This window comes from Manis pentadactyla, chromosome 6 (assembly GCF_030020395.1).
Source record: "Manis pentadactyla isolate mManPen7 chromosome 6, mManPen7.hap1, whole genome shotgun sequence".
NCBI classification, from domain to species: domain Eukaryota; kingdom Metazoa; phylum Chordata; class Mammalia; order Pholidota; family Manidae; genus Manis; species Manis pentadactyla.
The window spans coordinates 33,522,611-33,541,080 of NC_080024.1; the positions used below are offsets into that span (position 1 = coordinate 33,522,611).

Below are 18,470 nucleotides of genomic sequence, written 5' to 3' on the forward strand. Positions count from 1 at the left end.
GAAAGAGGATGGCATCAGACTGCACACACCTGGAGAAGAGAGCAGACCTCACTGAACAGGGTAACGTACCAGAGCTGTGGCTCTGCAGGACCAGAGCCCTTCCCCCACCCCAGCTCACCAGTGGGAGGAAGAGAAACGGAGCAGGGAGGGAGTGGAAGGCTTGGGACTGCTGAATACCTAGCTCTGGAGATCTGCTCTGGGAGCACAAACCTACATTTCATGGTGCTTTCATGAGACTCACATGACTACCAGGTTGGAAAGTTAATACAGCCAGAGTTCCTGGGGAGACTGGGATTCTGGCCGCTTGTGGAAAGCAGGGATCCATATCCAGCTGCTCTGGGACAAAAACTTATATCTGTGTGACCGGCCCACTGGCTCAGGCAGTGGAGACAGGCACAGCAGCCAGGAGGCGGGGAACAGGTCTTTCCTCCCCTCAGGCACCAGAACTGCTCCCATGTGACCCCTGACATTGCTTCATGGGCTGAGCAGCTCCAGAATAGAGCTTCTGGACACTAGAGGGCGCCATATACAAACATGAAACGCCAAAGGAACCTTGTCCAGAGTAAAATTATTAATACAACTCCCGATAAAGATTTAAATGATATGGACCTCGTGACTCTTCCTGAAAGGGAGTTCAAAATAAAACTCATCAACATTCTAATGGAGGTATGGAAAGACATCCAAGAACTCAGGAATGAATTCAGGTCGGAGATCCAATCGTTGAAGAGCAGCATGGAGGGTACTAAAACCAGGTTGGATATGGTGGAGGAGATGATAAATGAAATAGAAACTAGAGAAGAGGAATACAAATAAGCTGAGGCACAGAGAGAAAAATGATCTTTAAGAATGAAAGAATATTGAGAGAACTGTGTGACCAATCCAAGTGGAACAATATTCGCATTATAGGGATACCAGAAGAAGAAGAGAGAGAGAAAGGGATGGAAAGTGTTTTTGAGGAGGTAGTTGCTGAAAACTTCCCCAATCTGGGGAAGGAGATAGTCTCTCAGGCCATGGAGATCCACAGATGCCCCTACACAAGGGACCCAAGGAGACAACAGCAAGACACATAGTAATTAAAATGGGAAAGATCAAGGATAAGGACAGACTGTTAAAAGCACCCAGAGAGAGAAATAAGATCACATACAAAGAAAAGCCCATCAGGCTAACATCACTTCTCAGCAGAAACCTTACAGGCCAGAAGGGAGTGGCATGATGTATTTAATGTCATGAAGCAGAAGGGCCTGGAACCAAGGTTACTTTATCCGGCAAGATTATCATTTAAATTTGAAGGAGGGATTAAACAATTTCGAGATAAGCAAAAGCTGACAGAATTTACCTCCCACAAACCATCCCTACAGTCTATTTTGGAGGGACTGCTATAGATGGAAGTGTTCCTAAGGTTGAATAGCTGTCACCAGAGGTAATAAAACCACAGTAAAGAAAGTACAACAGCTAATTACGAAGCAAATGCAAAATTAAATTAACTATCCCCAAAGTCAATCAAGGGATAGACAGTACATAATTTGATACCTAATATATAAAGAATGAAGGAGGAAGAAAAAGGAGGAGAAATAGAAAAGACACTTTAGATTGTGTTTGTAACAGCATACTAAGTGAGTTAAGTTAGACTCTCAGATAGTAAGGAAAGTAACCTGGAACCTTTGGTAACCATGAATCTAAAGCCTGAAATGGCAATAAGTACATACCTATCGATAATCACCCTAAATGTAAATGGACTAAGTGCACCAATCAAAAGACATAGAGTCACTGAATGGATTAAAAAACAAGACCCATCTATATGCTGCTTACAAGAGACTCACCTCAAACCCAAAGACATGCACAGAATAAATGTCAAGGGATGGAAAAAGATATTTAATGCAAACAATAGGTAGAAAAAAGTAGGTGTTGCAGTACTAGTATCAGACAAAATAGACTTCAAAATAAAGAAAGTAACAAGAGATAAAGAAGGACATTACATAATCATAAAGGGCTCAGTCCAACAAGACGATATAACCATTATAAATATATAGGCACCCAACACAGGAGCACCAGCATATATGAAACAAATACTAACAGAACTAAAGGAGGAAATCGAATGCAATGCATTCATTTTAGGAGACTTCAACACACCATTCACTCCAAAGGACAGATCCGCCAGATAGAAAATAAGTAAAGACACAGAGGCACTGAACAACACACTAGAACAGATGGACCTAATAGACATCTATAGAACTCTACACCCAAAAGCAACAGGATACACATTCTTCTCAAGTGCACATGGAACATTCTCCAGAATAGACCACATACTAGGCCACAAAAAGAGCCTCAGTAAATTCCAAAAGATTGAAATTCTACCAACCAACTTTTCATACCACAAAGGTATAATACTAGAAATAAATTGTACAAAGAAAGCAAAAAGGCTCACAAACACATGGAGGCTTAACAACATGCTCCTAAATAGTCAATGGATCAATGACCAAATTAAAATGGAGATCCAGCAATATATGGAAATAAATGACAATAACAACACAAAGCCCCAACTTCTGTGGGACGCAGCAAAAGCAGTCTTAAGAGAAGAGTGTATAGCAAACCAGGCATATATAAAGAAGGAAGAACAAACCCAAATGAATAGTCTAACGTCACAATTATCAAAATTGGAAAAAGAAGAACAAAAGAGGCCCAAAGTCACCAGAAGGGAGGACATAATAAAGATCAGAAAAGAAATAAACAAAATTGAGAAGAATAAAACAATAGAAAAAAATCAATGAAACCAAGAGCTGGTTCTTTGAGAAAATAAATAAAATAGATAAGCCTCTTGCCAGACTTACTAAGAGAGAAAGAGAATCAACACACATCAACAGAATCAGAAATGAGAAAGGAAACATCACGACGGACCCAACAGAAATACAAAGAATTATTAGACTACTATGAAAACCTATATGCTAAGAAGCTGGAAAACCTAGAAGAAATGGACAACTTCATAGAGAAATACAACCTTCCAAGACTGACCAAGGAAGAAACAGAAAATCTAAACAAACCAATTACCAGCAAAGAAACTGAAGTGATAATCAAAAAACTACCCAACAACAAACCCCCCGGGCCAGATGGATTTACCTCGGAATTTTATCAGACATACAGAGAAGATATAATACCCAATCTCTTTAAAGTTTTCCAAAAAATAGAAGAGGAGGGAATACTCCCAAACTTATTCTATGAAGCCAACATTACCCTAACACCAAAACCAGGCAAAGTCCCCACCAAAAAAGAATATTACAGACCAGTATCACTGATGAATGTAGATGCAAAAATACGCAACAAAATATTAGCAAACAGAATTCAAAAATACCTCAAAAGGATCATAAACCATGACCAAGTGGGATTCATCCCAGGGATGCAAGGATGGTACAACATCCGAAAATCCATCAACATCATCCACCACATCAACAAAAAGAAGGACAAAAATCACATGATCATCTCCACAGATGCTGAAAAAGCATTCAACAAAATTCAACATACATTCATGATAAAAACTCACAACAAAATGGGTATAGAGGCCAGGTACCTCAGCATAATAAAGGCCATTTATGATAAACCCACAGCCAACATCACACTGAACAGTGAAAAGCTGAAAGCTTTTCTTCTGAGATCAGGAACAAGACAGGGATGTCCACTCTCCCCACTGTTATTTAACATAGTACTGGAGGTCCTATCCATGGCAATTAGACAAAACAAAGAAATACAAGGAATCCAAATTGGTAAAGAAGAAGTCAAACTGTCACTATTTGCAGATGACATGATACTGTACATAAAAAACCCTAAAGACTCCACCCCAAAACTACTAGAACTGATATTGGAATACAGCAAAGTTGCAGAATACAAAATTAACACACAGAAATCTGTGGCTTTCCTATACACTACAATGAACTAATAGAAAGAGAAATCAGGAAAATAATTCCATTCACAATTGCATCAAAAAGAATAAAATCCTTAGGAATAAACCTTACCAAGGAAGTGAAAGACCTATACCCTGAAAACTAACAAATGGAAATTCATCCCATGCTCTTGGCAAGGAAGAATTAATATCGTCAAAATGGCCATCCTGCCCAAAGCAATATACAGATTTGATGCAATCCCTATCAAATTACCAACAACATTCTTCAACGAACTGGAACAAATAGTTCAAAAATTCATATGGAAACACCAAAGACCCCGAATAGCCAAAGCAATCCCGAGAAGGAAGAATAAAGTAGGAGGGATCTCGCTCCCCAACTTCAAGCTGTACTACAAAGCCACAGTAATCAAGACAATTTGGCACTGGCACAAGAACAGACCCACAGACCAGTGGAACAGAATAGAGACTCCAGACATTAACCCAAACATATATGGTCAATATATGAATATATGATAAAGGAGCCATGGACATACAATGGGGAAATGACAGTCTCTTTAACAGATGGTACTGGCAAAACTGGACAGCTACATATAAGAGAATGAAACTGGATCATTGTCTAACCCCAGACAGAAAAGTACATTTGAAATGGATCAAAGACCTGAATGTAAGTCATGAAACCATGAAACTCCTAGAAAAATACATAGGCAAAAATCTCTTGGACATAAACATGAGCGACTTCTTCATGAACATATCTCCCCGGGCAAGGGAAACAAAAGCAGAAATGAACAAGTGGGGGTATATCAAGCTGAAAAGCTTCTGTACAGCAAAGGACACCATCAATAAAACAAAAAGGTATGCTACAGTATGGGAGAATATATTCATAAATGACAGATCCGATAAACGGTTGACATCCAAAATATATAAAGAGCTCACGCACCTCAACAAACAAAAAACAAATAAGCCACTTAAAAAATGGGCAGAGGAGCTGAATAGACAGTTCTCCAAAGAAGAAATTCAGATGGCCAACAGACACATGAAAAGATGATCTACACTGCTTGTTATCAGAGAAATGCAAATTAAAACCACAATGAGATATCACCTCACACCAGTAAGGATCACCACCATTGATGGTGGATGGTGAAGGGGGGAGTCTAGGAACCATAATTTTCTTCATGTAATTGTAGATTAATGATAATAAAATGAATTTTAAAAATTCCCTCATGAAGTGCTCCACACCAAAGACAAACAACAACAAATGTTGGCGATGTTGCGGAGAAAGGCGAACCCTCCTACACTGCTGGTGGGAATGCAAATTAGTTCAACCATTGTGGAAAGCCATATGGAGGTTCCTCAAAAAGCTCAAAATAGAAATACCATTTGACCCAGGAATTCCACTTCCAGGAATTTACCCTAAGAATGCAGCAGCCCAGTTTGAAAAAGACAGATGCACCCGTTTGTTTATCGCTGCACTATTTACAATAGCCAAGAAGTGGAAGCAACCTAAGTGTCCATCAGTAGATGAATGGATAAAGAAGATGTGGTACATATACACAATGGAATATTATTCAGCCATAAGAAGAAAACAAATCCTACCATTTGCAACAACATGGATGGAGCTAGAGGGTATTATGCTCAGTGAAATAAGCCAGGCGGAGAAAGACAAGTACCAAATGATTTCACTCATATGTGGAGTATAAGAACAAAGAAAAACTGAAGAAACAAAACAGCTGCTGAATCACAGAACCCAAGAATGGACTAACAGTTACCAAACGGAAAGGGACTGGGGAGGACGGGTGGGAAGGGAGGCATAAGGGGAGGGAAAAAGAAAGGGGGCCTTACGATTAGCATAGTGTGTGTGGGGGCATAGGGAGGGATGTGCAACACAGAGAAGACAAGTAGTGACTCTACAGCATCTTACTATGCTGACAGTGACTGTAATGGGGTTTGTGGGGGGGGACTTGGTGAAGGGGGGAGTCTAGTAACCATAATGTTCGTCATGTAATTGTAGATTAATGATAATAAAATGAATTAAAAAATATTCACTCATGAAGTACTCCACTTTATTAGTCATTAAGGAAATGCAAATTAAAACAAAAATGTAATACCACACCCCAAGTACCAAAATGGCTTAAATGAAAAAAAGAAAATCCCAAGAGGTGGCATGGATGTATGTAAAGGAACTCAGACATTGCTTGTGGGACTGTAAACTGGTGAAACCATTGGAAAATCTGGCGTTTTCTACTAAAAGTGAATATACATATACCCCAACACCAAGCATTTCTACTCCTCTTACTGTTGCCTTGGTTGAGGGGATTGTGTGAACAGTGACTGGAAGGGTGTCAGAAGAGGGGCTTCTAGAGAGTGGTCATGTGAAGTTGGTATTATTTATAGTTGCTTTTACTTTATAAAAATAAGCTGAGTTCTTTTTCTTTATATTACATTTCACTATAATTACTTCATTTTCTATTTGATGTCCTGTAAGAATCTCTGAAGGCAACTCAAGTATACACAAGGAGAGCCCCCATAAAAATAATGTAACTGTGACCAATTCCCATTGAATGTAAAACCATACTACATTTGTAAATGCTGTGCAGTTTTTATGTACTCATCAGAACCCCTCAATAGCTGCATGAGGGAGGTCAGGAGTGACTACATGTTTTGGTTGATACCTACTCTTCCAGTATAATTATTAGTAGCCTCTCTGTTCAATCTCAAGTATCCTGGTTTAGTGATAACTGTATTACTTTACAGATGAGGAAACCAGAGCCCCTCAGGCTAAATGATTTGCCTATTATTACTCAGTAATAGTAGTATGCCTAGGACTCAAAGCCAGAACTTGTGTGAATATTACTGAAACTGCCTGTGGTCCCAGAAACCAAAGTGGACATCCATGGAAGCCTTCCACTCTGTCCTGTTCCCCAGTGCGCAAACTCCAGCCCACTGGTCTGTGGAAGTGTAACCATGATTGCTAAAGGTTGCTTAAGACTCTTCCAAGTAGCACTGTCTTCCAGTCTCTGCCCAGTGTGTCTCTGGTCTCCTATCTAGGTCTTTAGATTATCTTATCCTCTGGGTCTCAACCCTGCTTTCTGGACCCCTTGGCCTTCAAGAGCTTAACTTTCTGAGATGACTCACTGTCTATGCCACTGCACTTTTACCATTCCCAGCCTAAATGTCTGTCCTCGACTATCTGCCACTGTACAACTTGTAGACTATCAGTAAGAGATTTTCCAGTTTCCATAGGAATATGAAAGGGACTTGGTTAACAGGAAGCTGTATCAGAGACACAATCCACTCCATAAAATATATATAAATAATTTGTAAAATGCATATGGAAAAGACAAAGGCAACAGCTGTAAACTGAAATGACAACTGTTGAGTGTGTTAATGTGATAGGATTAGGGGGTATTTCCTCCTATGTCTGTTATTTTAATTAAATTGTAATATTTAACAATATACTTTTATAGTAGATTTTAAGCTCCAAGTTTAGAAATGTAATGTTTCTACTTTGTAGAACATTACTTTAAAACCTCAGAGCTTTCAACCAAGTCATTTCCTACAGCAACATGTAATTACTTAAATATGAGCTTCAGTAAAGAACAAGGTATCTGCATTAGCTTTTCCAAATTACCCTCAATAATATATAATTGAGAATTTATTCTTGTAATTGTCTCCAATGATGCCATTCTTTAAAAATCCTAAAAATGGTACAAATATTGGTTCCAAAAATCTTAATATTTTTAATGTACTTTTTTTCTTAAATAGATCCCAACAATGTCCAAGACATGTCAGCCTGGTTCAGTTTATTTGCAGACTTGGATCCACTTGCAAACCCAGATGCTATTGGACACTCAGATGATGAATTTCTTAATGCTTGAACAGTGGACTTGAGACATTAATTTTGCAACATATAGCCTTTGTGGAAGGCAGTTTATATTGTACCCAGTACACAAAAGATAGTGTTTGCAAATATAACATTTGCTAGCGAACTTTAGACAGGGTAAGGACCACATTTGAATAGATTAAGTAACTCTGAAATACCTTGGATTTGCAAATGTTTATGATACGTGGAAAATATTAGAATCTAATATTGAGTGTGAAACAGGTGCCAAAATTTATTACAGAATAACGGCTATGAATAATTCTGTCAGTAAGAGTTGGGCTAATTTCTTTGGAAAGCCTTTTATATGTAAGTTGCAAGAATTCTGTATGTGGCTAAAGGACAGCATATAAACTCAATTGTGATTTAGGGTTGGTTTTTAAATAAAACAGTAGCTGGGGAGTTTTGTGTTATGGAAAATAGCCCTAGAACCAGATCACTTTTGTCTTGAGTTGGTAAGGTTGAATAGGATTTGAGAACTAACTCAATTTGCTTTAATGAAATTACAGAGAAATTTGGTGCTTGCTTTCTCCACTTGGGGACTAAAATGTAATATTTAGTTTTTTTCCTTCATACAGAATCATGGGTACCCTTCAATTCCATTTTTTAATTTTCATGGGAAAATATGATTTATTTGCTAATCTGTCTTCCATAGAAACTCATACACCACAAGAATGTTCCAATAATATTTTAGACATTGCATCTTCAGAGTTGGTTTTTAAACATTGCTACCATAATGTAAAGTATTCGTGTTCTTCCCATAAAAAAAAGGAGGGGAGAACACTCCCTAAGCAACCGGAATAGTATTGTTGAAATTACCCGTAAGCTTCTGAATGAAGGAAAAATTCTAAACACCCTATCCTTACACATATTTGCATACTTACGCCGTATTTCTTCTTATGATTTAACCGAGAATGTTTCTGGCAGAATTACAGGAAGGTGTATGTCTTACTTTTGCACTTTTCCATATTTTATTTAACTCTTCCTTTTTATTCAGTGAAATTCTCTAAAATGCAGTACTGTCATTGTTCTGCCAAGATTCAGTCATCAAGGGTTATAATTGTGAATCACAATCTAAATTCTATACCCAATGTAACTCTGTGCTTAACTTTGAATAACTCAAAAATTGCTATACCTTATGTCTTGAGTTCGTGCTATTTTTCTTTCACTAACGCATTACTTTAAAATATTTTAGTATCTCCTTCAGATCCTGTTATCTCATATAAACAGACACCTCAGTGCAGAAGAAAACCACTAGTCTCTCCAAGACAGAAACCCAAATCCCAGACTAACCTCAATTTTCCCAACAAAGATTCTCAGCAAACAGAAACATACAAGTGATTAGTACTATTACTCGGTTCTTAGTTTCTCTATCAACAGAGTATGTAGTTGCCCATTAAACTGAAAAGCAACATTAACTCCTTTAGCAAGTTCAGTTATAACTTCAACAGTCTAACAACTCTGTTTTTAAAGAGCACACTGAAAACTTCAAGATTAGTTGTATGAAGCTCAGCTATTTTTAGGTGCCAGAAACAGAAATCTGGCTGTATGCACTCAGGTTACTAATATAGGAAACCAACCACATATTTAGTAGGGAGTGAAAGGAAGGACAGAATAGACTGATAAGAAAGGTGATCAGCTGTTATTTGTTTAAATCTCGATCGACCATTCAATATGAATTAATTAACCTTAACCAAGATTAGGCTGAGAACACCTCTTTCAAAATAAATAATTTTTATGTTAAGTGGGTGAAAATACCTGTTTTCTACTTTCTAAAACCTAACTAGAATGCATTTAACCTTAGAAAAGCCCCATAAGAACTAAAATTTGCCTTATCTTTCTAAAACTACAAGAGAGGAAGGAATTCCAGGGCATATCAAGATCAGATTGGTGTAACTTTGTATCTTTTGAAATTTTCATTAATTGTAAAACACAGCCCTGATATGACTAGAAACAAACTGTATTTTAGCAAAATAATTTCCAGTATTTACATAATGAAAGAAGTGTTTGTATTTCAACTATGGATATTTATTTCATGTAACTATAGACCATTTGGAAATATAGATCTTATAGCATAAAAACAAAGGAAGTTTGAATGTGCTCTGCCTTTTATTCTGAACCTCTTTTAATAAAGATTACAAGATGGCATATAACAAAAGTTTGTAACCTGAAGTATTCAATAGAAATCCAATGACTTTCTTTATTCAAAAACTTGGGTTTTATCTCAGGACCATAATGGTAAGAAGGTAGTTCGAACTGATGTAGTATGATCTACACACTACAGAATGAAAATAAAACCAGGGAAATAATTATCCTTGTGAGACTGATTCCAATTAACTTCATACAGAAGGGACTTTGTAAGATATGGGAAATAACAGAATGCATGTTTTTTGTGTAAAAACCATCAAATACAAAAACTTGAGCCTATGAAGCCACAGCCAATGAAATATTAGCCATAATATCTAACCTGATTTGTTGAAGGCAGGAATAAAGAGAAGCAAGCTAGGAACCGATGCACTTATTTCTGTCCTCCATCGCACTGGCAGGCTCTCCATTTCCTTACTTTGAGCAATGAGTTAGCCCAGAGTCTTGGGATGTAGCAATTAAACTTGGAAGGAAATACAAACTTCAAAATATTAATTCAGCAGAATTGGAAGTAATGCATTTAAAAACATACAACAGTAAGGTGTTTAAATATGGCAACAAAACCTATGGAACAAGATGGGAAAAAAAAATGTTTCTTGGTCAGGATGGGTTACATCCATAGCCCAACATAAAATATTTTCTTCCATCTTTTTCATGTCATCTGAAAGTCTTCTAATAAAGACTAAAGTTCAATAAAAACTGTCCCTGGCATTTATAGTCAAGACAACTTCTTTAATCACTAATGTAAGTAAACTGTTCAATGTCTGAAGAGTAAAATAAAAAGGAGATAAAGGTCTGGGTGGTATTAATAAGTAAAGATTTCAAAGTGCATATGTTCAAAGAAAACCAGTTGTTTCCTTCTTCCCATTTCAAAGTAACACCCTCTTCACATAAAAGTCTGGACAACACTTAAAAGAAGAACAAGAAATCATCTACAGCCTACCCTCCCAGAGTAATATTATATACTCTGTTATTCTGTAGTGCCTTTGGGCTCACATATGACTAAACTGTGATCCAGGTGATACCGTTTTATTGTCTTCTCCGTCTTAAATGGACATCCCAAGTTCCTCAGATTTAAAAAAAAATTACTTTTATAAGTGTTTCTCTCAAAAAGTCAGGTAAAAAAGAAAAATCCACCAAAAGTGTGATGGCAGGCACCTCTGCCTCTCTAAAAGATGTGCCTCCAAATTAAAATATTTCTCTTGAATTTTTGCAGCTATAGCAACTTTAAAACACACAGACCTTGAGGATTCAAGCCACTAACTTCCTTGGTCAGGAGCAGGTTGGTGCCTAACCAGCTCTTCGCCCTCAGAACCAAGCTGCCAGCTGGAGCAATGAGGAGGACCACACCAGAGAGCAAACAAGGCAGTGGCCCAGGGGCACATACTCTGCAATGACACTAGACATGTATACTTTATTAATGTCACGTGTAGGAGAAGTAGCAGTAAGGCTTTATGGTTAAGTTTGTGTTCGAGAGTCAGACATGGTTCAAAGCCACTCTGAAATTTCCCAGATATATGACTATGAATGTCACTTAATTCCAGTTTTGTCATATGTAAGATAGTACCTGGCTTCATGAGGTTATTATGAAGATTAAGGTAAACAGTCACGTATACAGTGTCTGACACTTGGTAAGCTGTAAGTAATACCTATTATTATTTCAGCTCAACACCCTTGACTGTATTGTACTTTACAAGCTAAAATGAATTTTATGAGACCATTTTTCATGACCAAAAACTCTTGCATTTCCTAAGATGTAAACTTACCTAACAAAAATAAGAAGATGATAGTGTTTGCTTCCAGTTTTATAAGTTAGGCTGTTTTCATATTCATTAGCTATTTAACTGACAGCACTATTATAAGCATTTCCTTCACCATATAAATAAAAAAAATGGGGTTCAAAGAGTGACTTCTTTGCCTCAGATCCCATGACCTTCTAAGCTACAGAGCCAGATTTAGTACCTAAATTGTAGCCCTAAATACAGGGCTATTTCTGGATCTCTGAATCATCCTACTGATTTCAAAAATAACTGCTTCACACATGGAATTGAGATGAATGGTTATACTCCTGGTTTTTAACCATCAGAGTCTCTGTGATACTCTTCTATAACACAATGATTTGGCAGGACTAATCCATGTTACTGTATAAAATCCAACAAAGAATTTATGGAGGTAAATTCTGTTTGAGGAAGATGCAGACTGCTGAAAACTCCTAACAAAATTAATTTTTTTACAAAACCAACAATTCTGAGATACTTATAAAAGGGAAATAAAAACAGTATCTTCAAGACTCCAGTATCATCTGTGTGTTGATACCAGACCAACCCAAAGACACTCCACAAAAGCTGTTATCTAGAACAGTATCTTTCAAATCATTTTGATTCTAAACCACAGTAAGAAATACATTTTACTATACAACCTACTATGTATGTATCTCTGTGTCTATTTTACATATAATTTTTATACACACATAATACTCTCCTTATGTCTGAACTTACTTAACATTTTTTATTCTGCTTCATTTGAAAAAAATGTTGTCTGGACCCATTTAATTCACTTCAAGACCCAAACAACTTTGAAGAACACTGAATCAAAAGGATACAAAGGTTATTTGTATTATCATACCATAAAATAAAGACATTTTAAAAGCACACCTCATCTTATCAAGGAAAAAAACCTGATACTGATATACACTGACAGGGAACTGATATTAAGAGCATTCTTGCTATAAATATTTCACACCCCACACTCTAAAGCAATTGAAGGAAAGGGATCATTATAGTCCTAAATTTTTCTTTTTTTGGTCTATTTAATACTAATGAATCAAAATGAAAAAAATAACAACTAAAGAGGAAAGGGGAACACCCAACTTGAAATCTAAATTTTATCTTCAACCTCTTTAAAAGTAGAGGGAAAAGACAGGAAAAAACATTTGGTGTCAATTTGAGAGATTCATTTTGCATTTTTAATTAAATATATATATATATATATATATATATATATATATATATATACACTAGTTATCCCTAAATTCTGCTTAACTTTCTTCCCCCAGAAATAATTTTTAGAATTTTTTACAAAGTAATTTGGTGACCACTTTTTAGGACTGACAGTTGTGGCGACTTCTTTACTTAAAATCTGTCCTTGCTTTCTAAGTGTTTATACTGCAGTTTTCACTGGGGCATATTTGACTAGTTATGTTGTATGCATAGAAACTAACTTTTTCAGCCTAAACAATTGTCTTGCACATATAAACCAATCATTATAACAAAGGAAGAATATGACTGGTTCAGGAAGAATGAACTATGAAGACAAAAGGGGGAGAAAAGAGTACATTCTGTGTGTACTTCAGAATGAAGTGAAGTGACTGCCCCAGTTAAACCTCTAAAATTGTGAAGTACTGAATTACTTAACAAACGTGTGTATCTTTCAGTGTGCTTGCTTATATATTAATATTTGCTTAGCACTTACCACAATGATCTGGTACGTTAAGTCCTACAATAAGTAAAGAGGTAGCAAGGAAATAACAAATGACAAATTATATATTCTGCTTCTTAATACAAATGCATTATTCCAGCAACTTGTGAAAAATAATATACTATGTTATTTCAGACTAGAAGTGTCTGAAAGAACATTTGAGATTGAGACAATATTCATAGAAGAACACAGAAAAAAACTCAAGAAGAACAGACTTTATTTTTTAACATAAAAGTTCTATTTTCTTGTTTTTGCAGCAACAAGTGTTCAGATACAGGGTATACATAAGTACATAGTAACAATACTTGTCACCACTGGAAATGCTGTTTTTTGGGGAAGAGTCTAGCTTTAGAAAAAACAAAATTTTTAAAAATTGCATTTTAAAAAGATTTACACAGCTTTAACAGAGATGAAAGATAGACTTTTAAAAAAACATAAATTATGTTCTTCAACAGGATTGTATAAAAAAAGTATTGTTCAGGGCTGCTCTGCTTATCATTAATTTAGGCAGAGTAAAACTTAAACCTTAAAGTGCAGAGTTACCTATTCTTAGCTTTTTTAATGCAAATGCAGCACTTCCACTGATCCATTTTGAGCCATCAAAATTCCAAGCATTATGGAATGAATCTTAAGTTTAGAACAGTAAATAAAGTAAATTCAGTAGAGGCAATCTTTCTTTTATTTCCTTTAACAACCCCATCCTAATCTTGGACATACAGAAGGCTGCAAATTCTGCCATTTTCTTATATTTTCTTCCAGTAAAAGCCAACCAATAAAAAGAGAAAAGAAGGCTTTCTTGTTGCCAGTTATTCCACAGTTAGCAACAGCACCTTCTGAAGGGCTGATCTGGCTGATCTAAGGGCTATCTTAAACAAAATGAAGAATCTAGTTCAAAAATAATTTTGGCATCCATGTTCACCATTATTAACCAGAGGCAAAATAAACCACAATTGCCCACAAAAGCCCTGACAAGTAATAGACTTAGTCATGCTCACAAACAGTAAATTAATATTTTTTATCAGAACAAAAAGTTGTTTAGGAGTAAAAAAGAACTTAAAACTGACAAAGGGAATAACCAGAGATAGCTCCACTTGCCAAAATATAAAGCTAGCTATTTCTTTTACTGCAATGGAAGTAAATTTATTTAAAATCTTTCAAAGTTTAAATTGTAATCCCATTGAAGTTCTAATTTTTAAAACTTCTGTACAATTTTCTACAGAATAACAAGATAATTATGGAATGTAATTTTAGAAAATATTATGTATTGAGCATAGATCCATAAAAGAAAAAAAAACAACCACCTGTGAACTAAGGGTTAAGATAAAAGAGCTGACCAGACTGATGGTTAATATTTTTTCAAGACCACGATAAAGCTCATATGCTTAAATTTTAGCCCTTTGGCACTGGCAGTTAGAGTTGTTTGTACCTTGTGCCTTTCTTTTCTTTCACTCTGTTTTTTTCCTTCAAATCTCAGGCTCTATTTCTCCCAAACCTAAGGGATATATTTGCCATACAGTTCATTTACCCGAAAATTCACATTCTCCTTACAACCAAACATTAAAAGGTCCACATATAAGAATATGTAAATAATAAACCTGTAACTTGTTTTCACATTCTGATTTAAAATTACTTTAGATTAAGGATATATGAAACTGCAGAAAGATGTGAACTAGACAAATCTGCACAACAGGGTAAAAAGGAAAGCTTTATGAAAGTGACATTCTAGTTGTAAAATACCCCTGTGACTTAGAGGAATGGAGACAGAAGAAGTGTTAAGGCAAGGAAAAGAACAAAAATTTAACAGAATTCAAGTAATCTACAAACTGAGGATATTTTTTAACTTCCTCATTCTACCATTCATACCAAATCACATGATTTCAGTTTTACCTTTTCTTCCACACATTTGATAGAGAGGTTCTCAATGGTGAAATAGCAAACTAGAAAGGTCAGGAATTAAGGTTGTCAAAAAACCAACCAACCAGAAAATTTAGACCCTATTCTAAGCTTTTACTGATTTAGAAGCCACAATGTACTAATTTCAAGTAAATTAGTTTTGGATGGAAAGGGAACCAAAATTCACTGGTCCTATCAACTGAAACCTGAGAGACTTATTCAAATGTTTGAATTTATCTAATTTGCCTAAATACATCTCCATTTTATACTTATCAGGGCACATTCTTAATTACTTGAATGTTTTAAAGATGCATGAGTATAAGAAATCCTTTCAGAAGATTTATTGCTACCACTAGGTTTTCTTTGATGATGTATGTCTGGACAAACTGACATATTAACCTTCTAACCTGTATCCCTTTTACAAGTATTTTTTTTCTCCCTATCATATGTATAGGAACATTAAATTATTGCACCATAGGTAGTGTATAAAGATTTTAGAAGGATACTTATTAATACTTTGTTGAAGCTTGTTTTTGAAAAGAGCTGCTCTTCAAGTTCACTACCACACACTCGGACATGAAATACTGTTGTCGTGTGATATTGGCAGTGATTGTATCAGGATGAATGTAAACCCAAAATTGTTTGGATTTTTCAAAGGTTCCTGTTGTTTACTATGCTCCAAAGTTCTCCTTGCCTGTTTTCCCCACTGTGCAAAATCTGTAGGCAACATATCTCAGTACCAGCCACCATAAAGAAACGTCAGTTGCAAGATTCTGTGACTACGGATCGCTATTCAATGGATTACACTCCTGGTAAGCTACTGACCCTGACCAAGTCCACAAGACAACAACATCACAAAAGCAAAGGAGGAAATCCATGCACAGTCATTTTCGGATCTCTTGGGCCTATGATACAGTGATGATGATTAAAGGTAGAATGACACCTGTGGTAAAGAAGAGGGGTCATATGATAAGTATATCACAGAAAACCAAAAGGGCTCTTTACTCATAGCTAGCAATCAACACTGGGTAGTCTCCTTTTGGCTTACTGACTTTTAAACCAATTTCCAATTATGGGTGAGAACATATTAATACACCTGTCTCCAAACTGTACTTTTTCTGACCACATGGTGAATGTGTACAGGAGTAGTGAAGAAACAGCAGTTTTACAAATATTTCACCCAGAGCACAAACTTCTGACATCAAAAAACATAAATCACACAATGTACTAATATTGCTTTTTGTCTCTTTTTATATATTTGCTCAATGCATTTACCTACCAATTCTTGTTTGGGAGAGGAATATAGTCATGAGATTTAGACTGCTGGGAAATGTCAATAATCCCTTTGGTCCCAAAGCTGGAAACAGCTGAGAAAAGCACACATCTAGAAAGGGAAACAAGAAACAGAGGCCACCAAACAATCTTATGAACTTCCTGTTTGCCATGTGTCAGAAAATGTAACATTGGTATTATAAAAAAGTCATTTTCATATAAAAGATGGTTCTTGCAGCATCATTCACATCTCCCTTAGGAATCATGTTTGCAGGGATTCGTTTTTGTTTTTGTTTTTAAAGCAGTTTAATTTGAGAGCAAAAAACAATGTGATATCGGCCCTCTAAAAGTGAAGAAAGAGACCTTTCTTGTTTCAACCAGAGCTTGAAGAAACAGCAGGCTAAGCACTGCAGGATGGCCCTGGCAAGTGAGCAGAGCCCACGGGGCGGCTTTCTTCCAGGAGCCCGGCTGACAGGTCGCTGCGGGAAGCTGGAGTGTGGCGCGGCTGGCAGGGAGCACATTAGGCCATCATCATCAAGTGACGTGAAGAGGTTCTCAAGTTGCCCGCAACAATGGCCTCGCAGCCCTGGGACCTACCCTTCCGCTTCCTCAATTGGTTCTGGTGGTGGGAGTAGAGATGCCGATGGCATGACTGTACTGGTTCCTCGGGAGACTCGGTCTTGCTCTGTGTTTGTAGACAGGGAGGCAACAGCGATGGGCTGCAGCAGAGTGGTCGCCATGCCCGTGGTGACTGTCAGGCTGTGGCCAGAGCCCTTGAGGGTAAGATCTGGTGTGGGAAGGAGCGGCTTAAGGATGCTGACAAGGCAGAAAGCAGAGCCGCTTTTAGGAATGAAATTCACCTTATTTTTGTCAGGACAATAAAAGGCTGGGATTTCGTGAAGTTGTTTTGGCCTAGACATAGAACAGACAACCAGTATTTGTAAGGCACAGAACACTGGAAGAAAATTCTATTTTTTTTTTAAACAGATAACTTATAATACATGAATACAAAGCTCATGCTATGCCAAAAGATCTCAATGCTATGGATCAAAGTAGAGTTAGACACATGATTCCAAATGCATATGCTAGAAAGCCAGAGGGACACCATTCCCTGCTGTGGCCTTTGGTTCCCCAGAAAGTCCTGCATACCACACAGGTGGCTCCAAGGCTGACAGCCACTCACCTCAATGAAGATCTTAGACAGTGTGACTAAATAATTTCCTAAAGCATCTGGATGTTTAATGACAAAATATGTTCCACTATGATTTTTCCAAAGCCTACACTGTTTTGAAGGGTGAAGACAAAGGATTAATGACAAAAAAATGTCCATCTTTTGCTTAAGTTCCATCATTGCATGGTTGAACTTTGGTAGGTGTGAATTTTCTCTTTAAGTACACTTAAAAATCTCTTTGACTGAAACAGTTTAGTTAATCATAATTGTTTTCAGAGTTAACATAAAGGAAATATGAAATCAAAAGAAAACTAATGGTAGTTCTTTGCTCTGAAAGATTTTATTTTAGTGAAATCCTTTCTTGTCCCCAGGTACTCCTGAAAATTAACCCAAATAGTTGGAAAAGGATACTAATGCTAACGGCAATCTATGAAAATAAAAATACTGAAGACTAAATTGTTAAAGTAACATGGCAGTTCTTTTTAAGCCAAAACTTAAAAAGAAATTAGGTGGGAGAAACTAGGTAGAAAAAGGTAGTCTGATCAGAAGATAAATACTGGGGACCCAATGATGATACAATCTACAAGGAAAGAGACCAAATATATAGTTCTTAGTGAGAAGACGGTACAGGGGACAGACAGAACCATATTTCAATATAATTAGTCTCCAGAATCTTATGTGTTTTATGCATTTCAAAACATCACTCAGAGAAGTTATCAATTACTTCAGAGCATCCCTAAGGT

The 18,470-nt window shown here is 36.6% G+C and overlaps 2 protein-coding genes across 18 annotated transcripts in view; one reads left to right on the forward strand and one right to left on the reverse strand.

Moving 5' to 3' along the window:
• ICA1L (islet cell autoantigen 1 like) overlaps window positions 1-12,202 on the forward strand; it is a 52,348-nt gene extending 40,146 nt beyond the window's left edge. For 13 of the 15 annotated variants that reach the window (XM_036928097.2, XM_036928103.2, XM_036928102.2 and 10 more), the window contains one exon: window positions 7,655-9,874. In XM_036928097.2, the coding sequence (XP_036783992.2) occupies window positions 7,655-7,767 (113 nt within the window). In that variant the 3' untranslated portion in view covers window positions 7,768-9,874. Of the gene's footprint in view, window positions 1-7,654; window positions 9,875-11,130 lie in introns of those variants that run through there. The other 2 variants (XM_036928106.2, XM_036928109.2) reach the window with 1 other exon arrangement.
• Window positions 12,203-13,586: 1,384 nt separating this feature from the next.
• FAM117B (family with sequence similarity 117 member B) overlaps window positions 13,587-18,470 on the reverse strand; it is a 145,873-nt gene continuing 140,989 nt past the window's right edge. For all 3 annotated transcript variants that reach the window (XM_057503683.1, XM_036928096.2, XM_036928094.2), the window contains one exon: window positions 13,587-17,468. In XM_057503683.1, coding sequence (XP_057359666.1) covers window positions 17,150-17,468 — 319 coding nt within the window. In that variant the 3' untranslated portion in view covers window positions 13,587-17,149. The remainder of the gene's footprint in view (window positions 17,469-18,470) is intronic.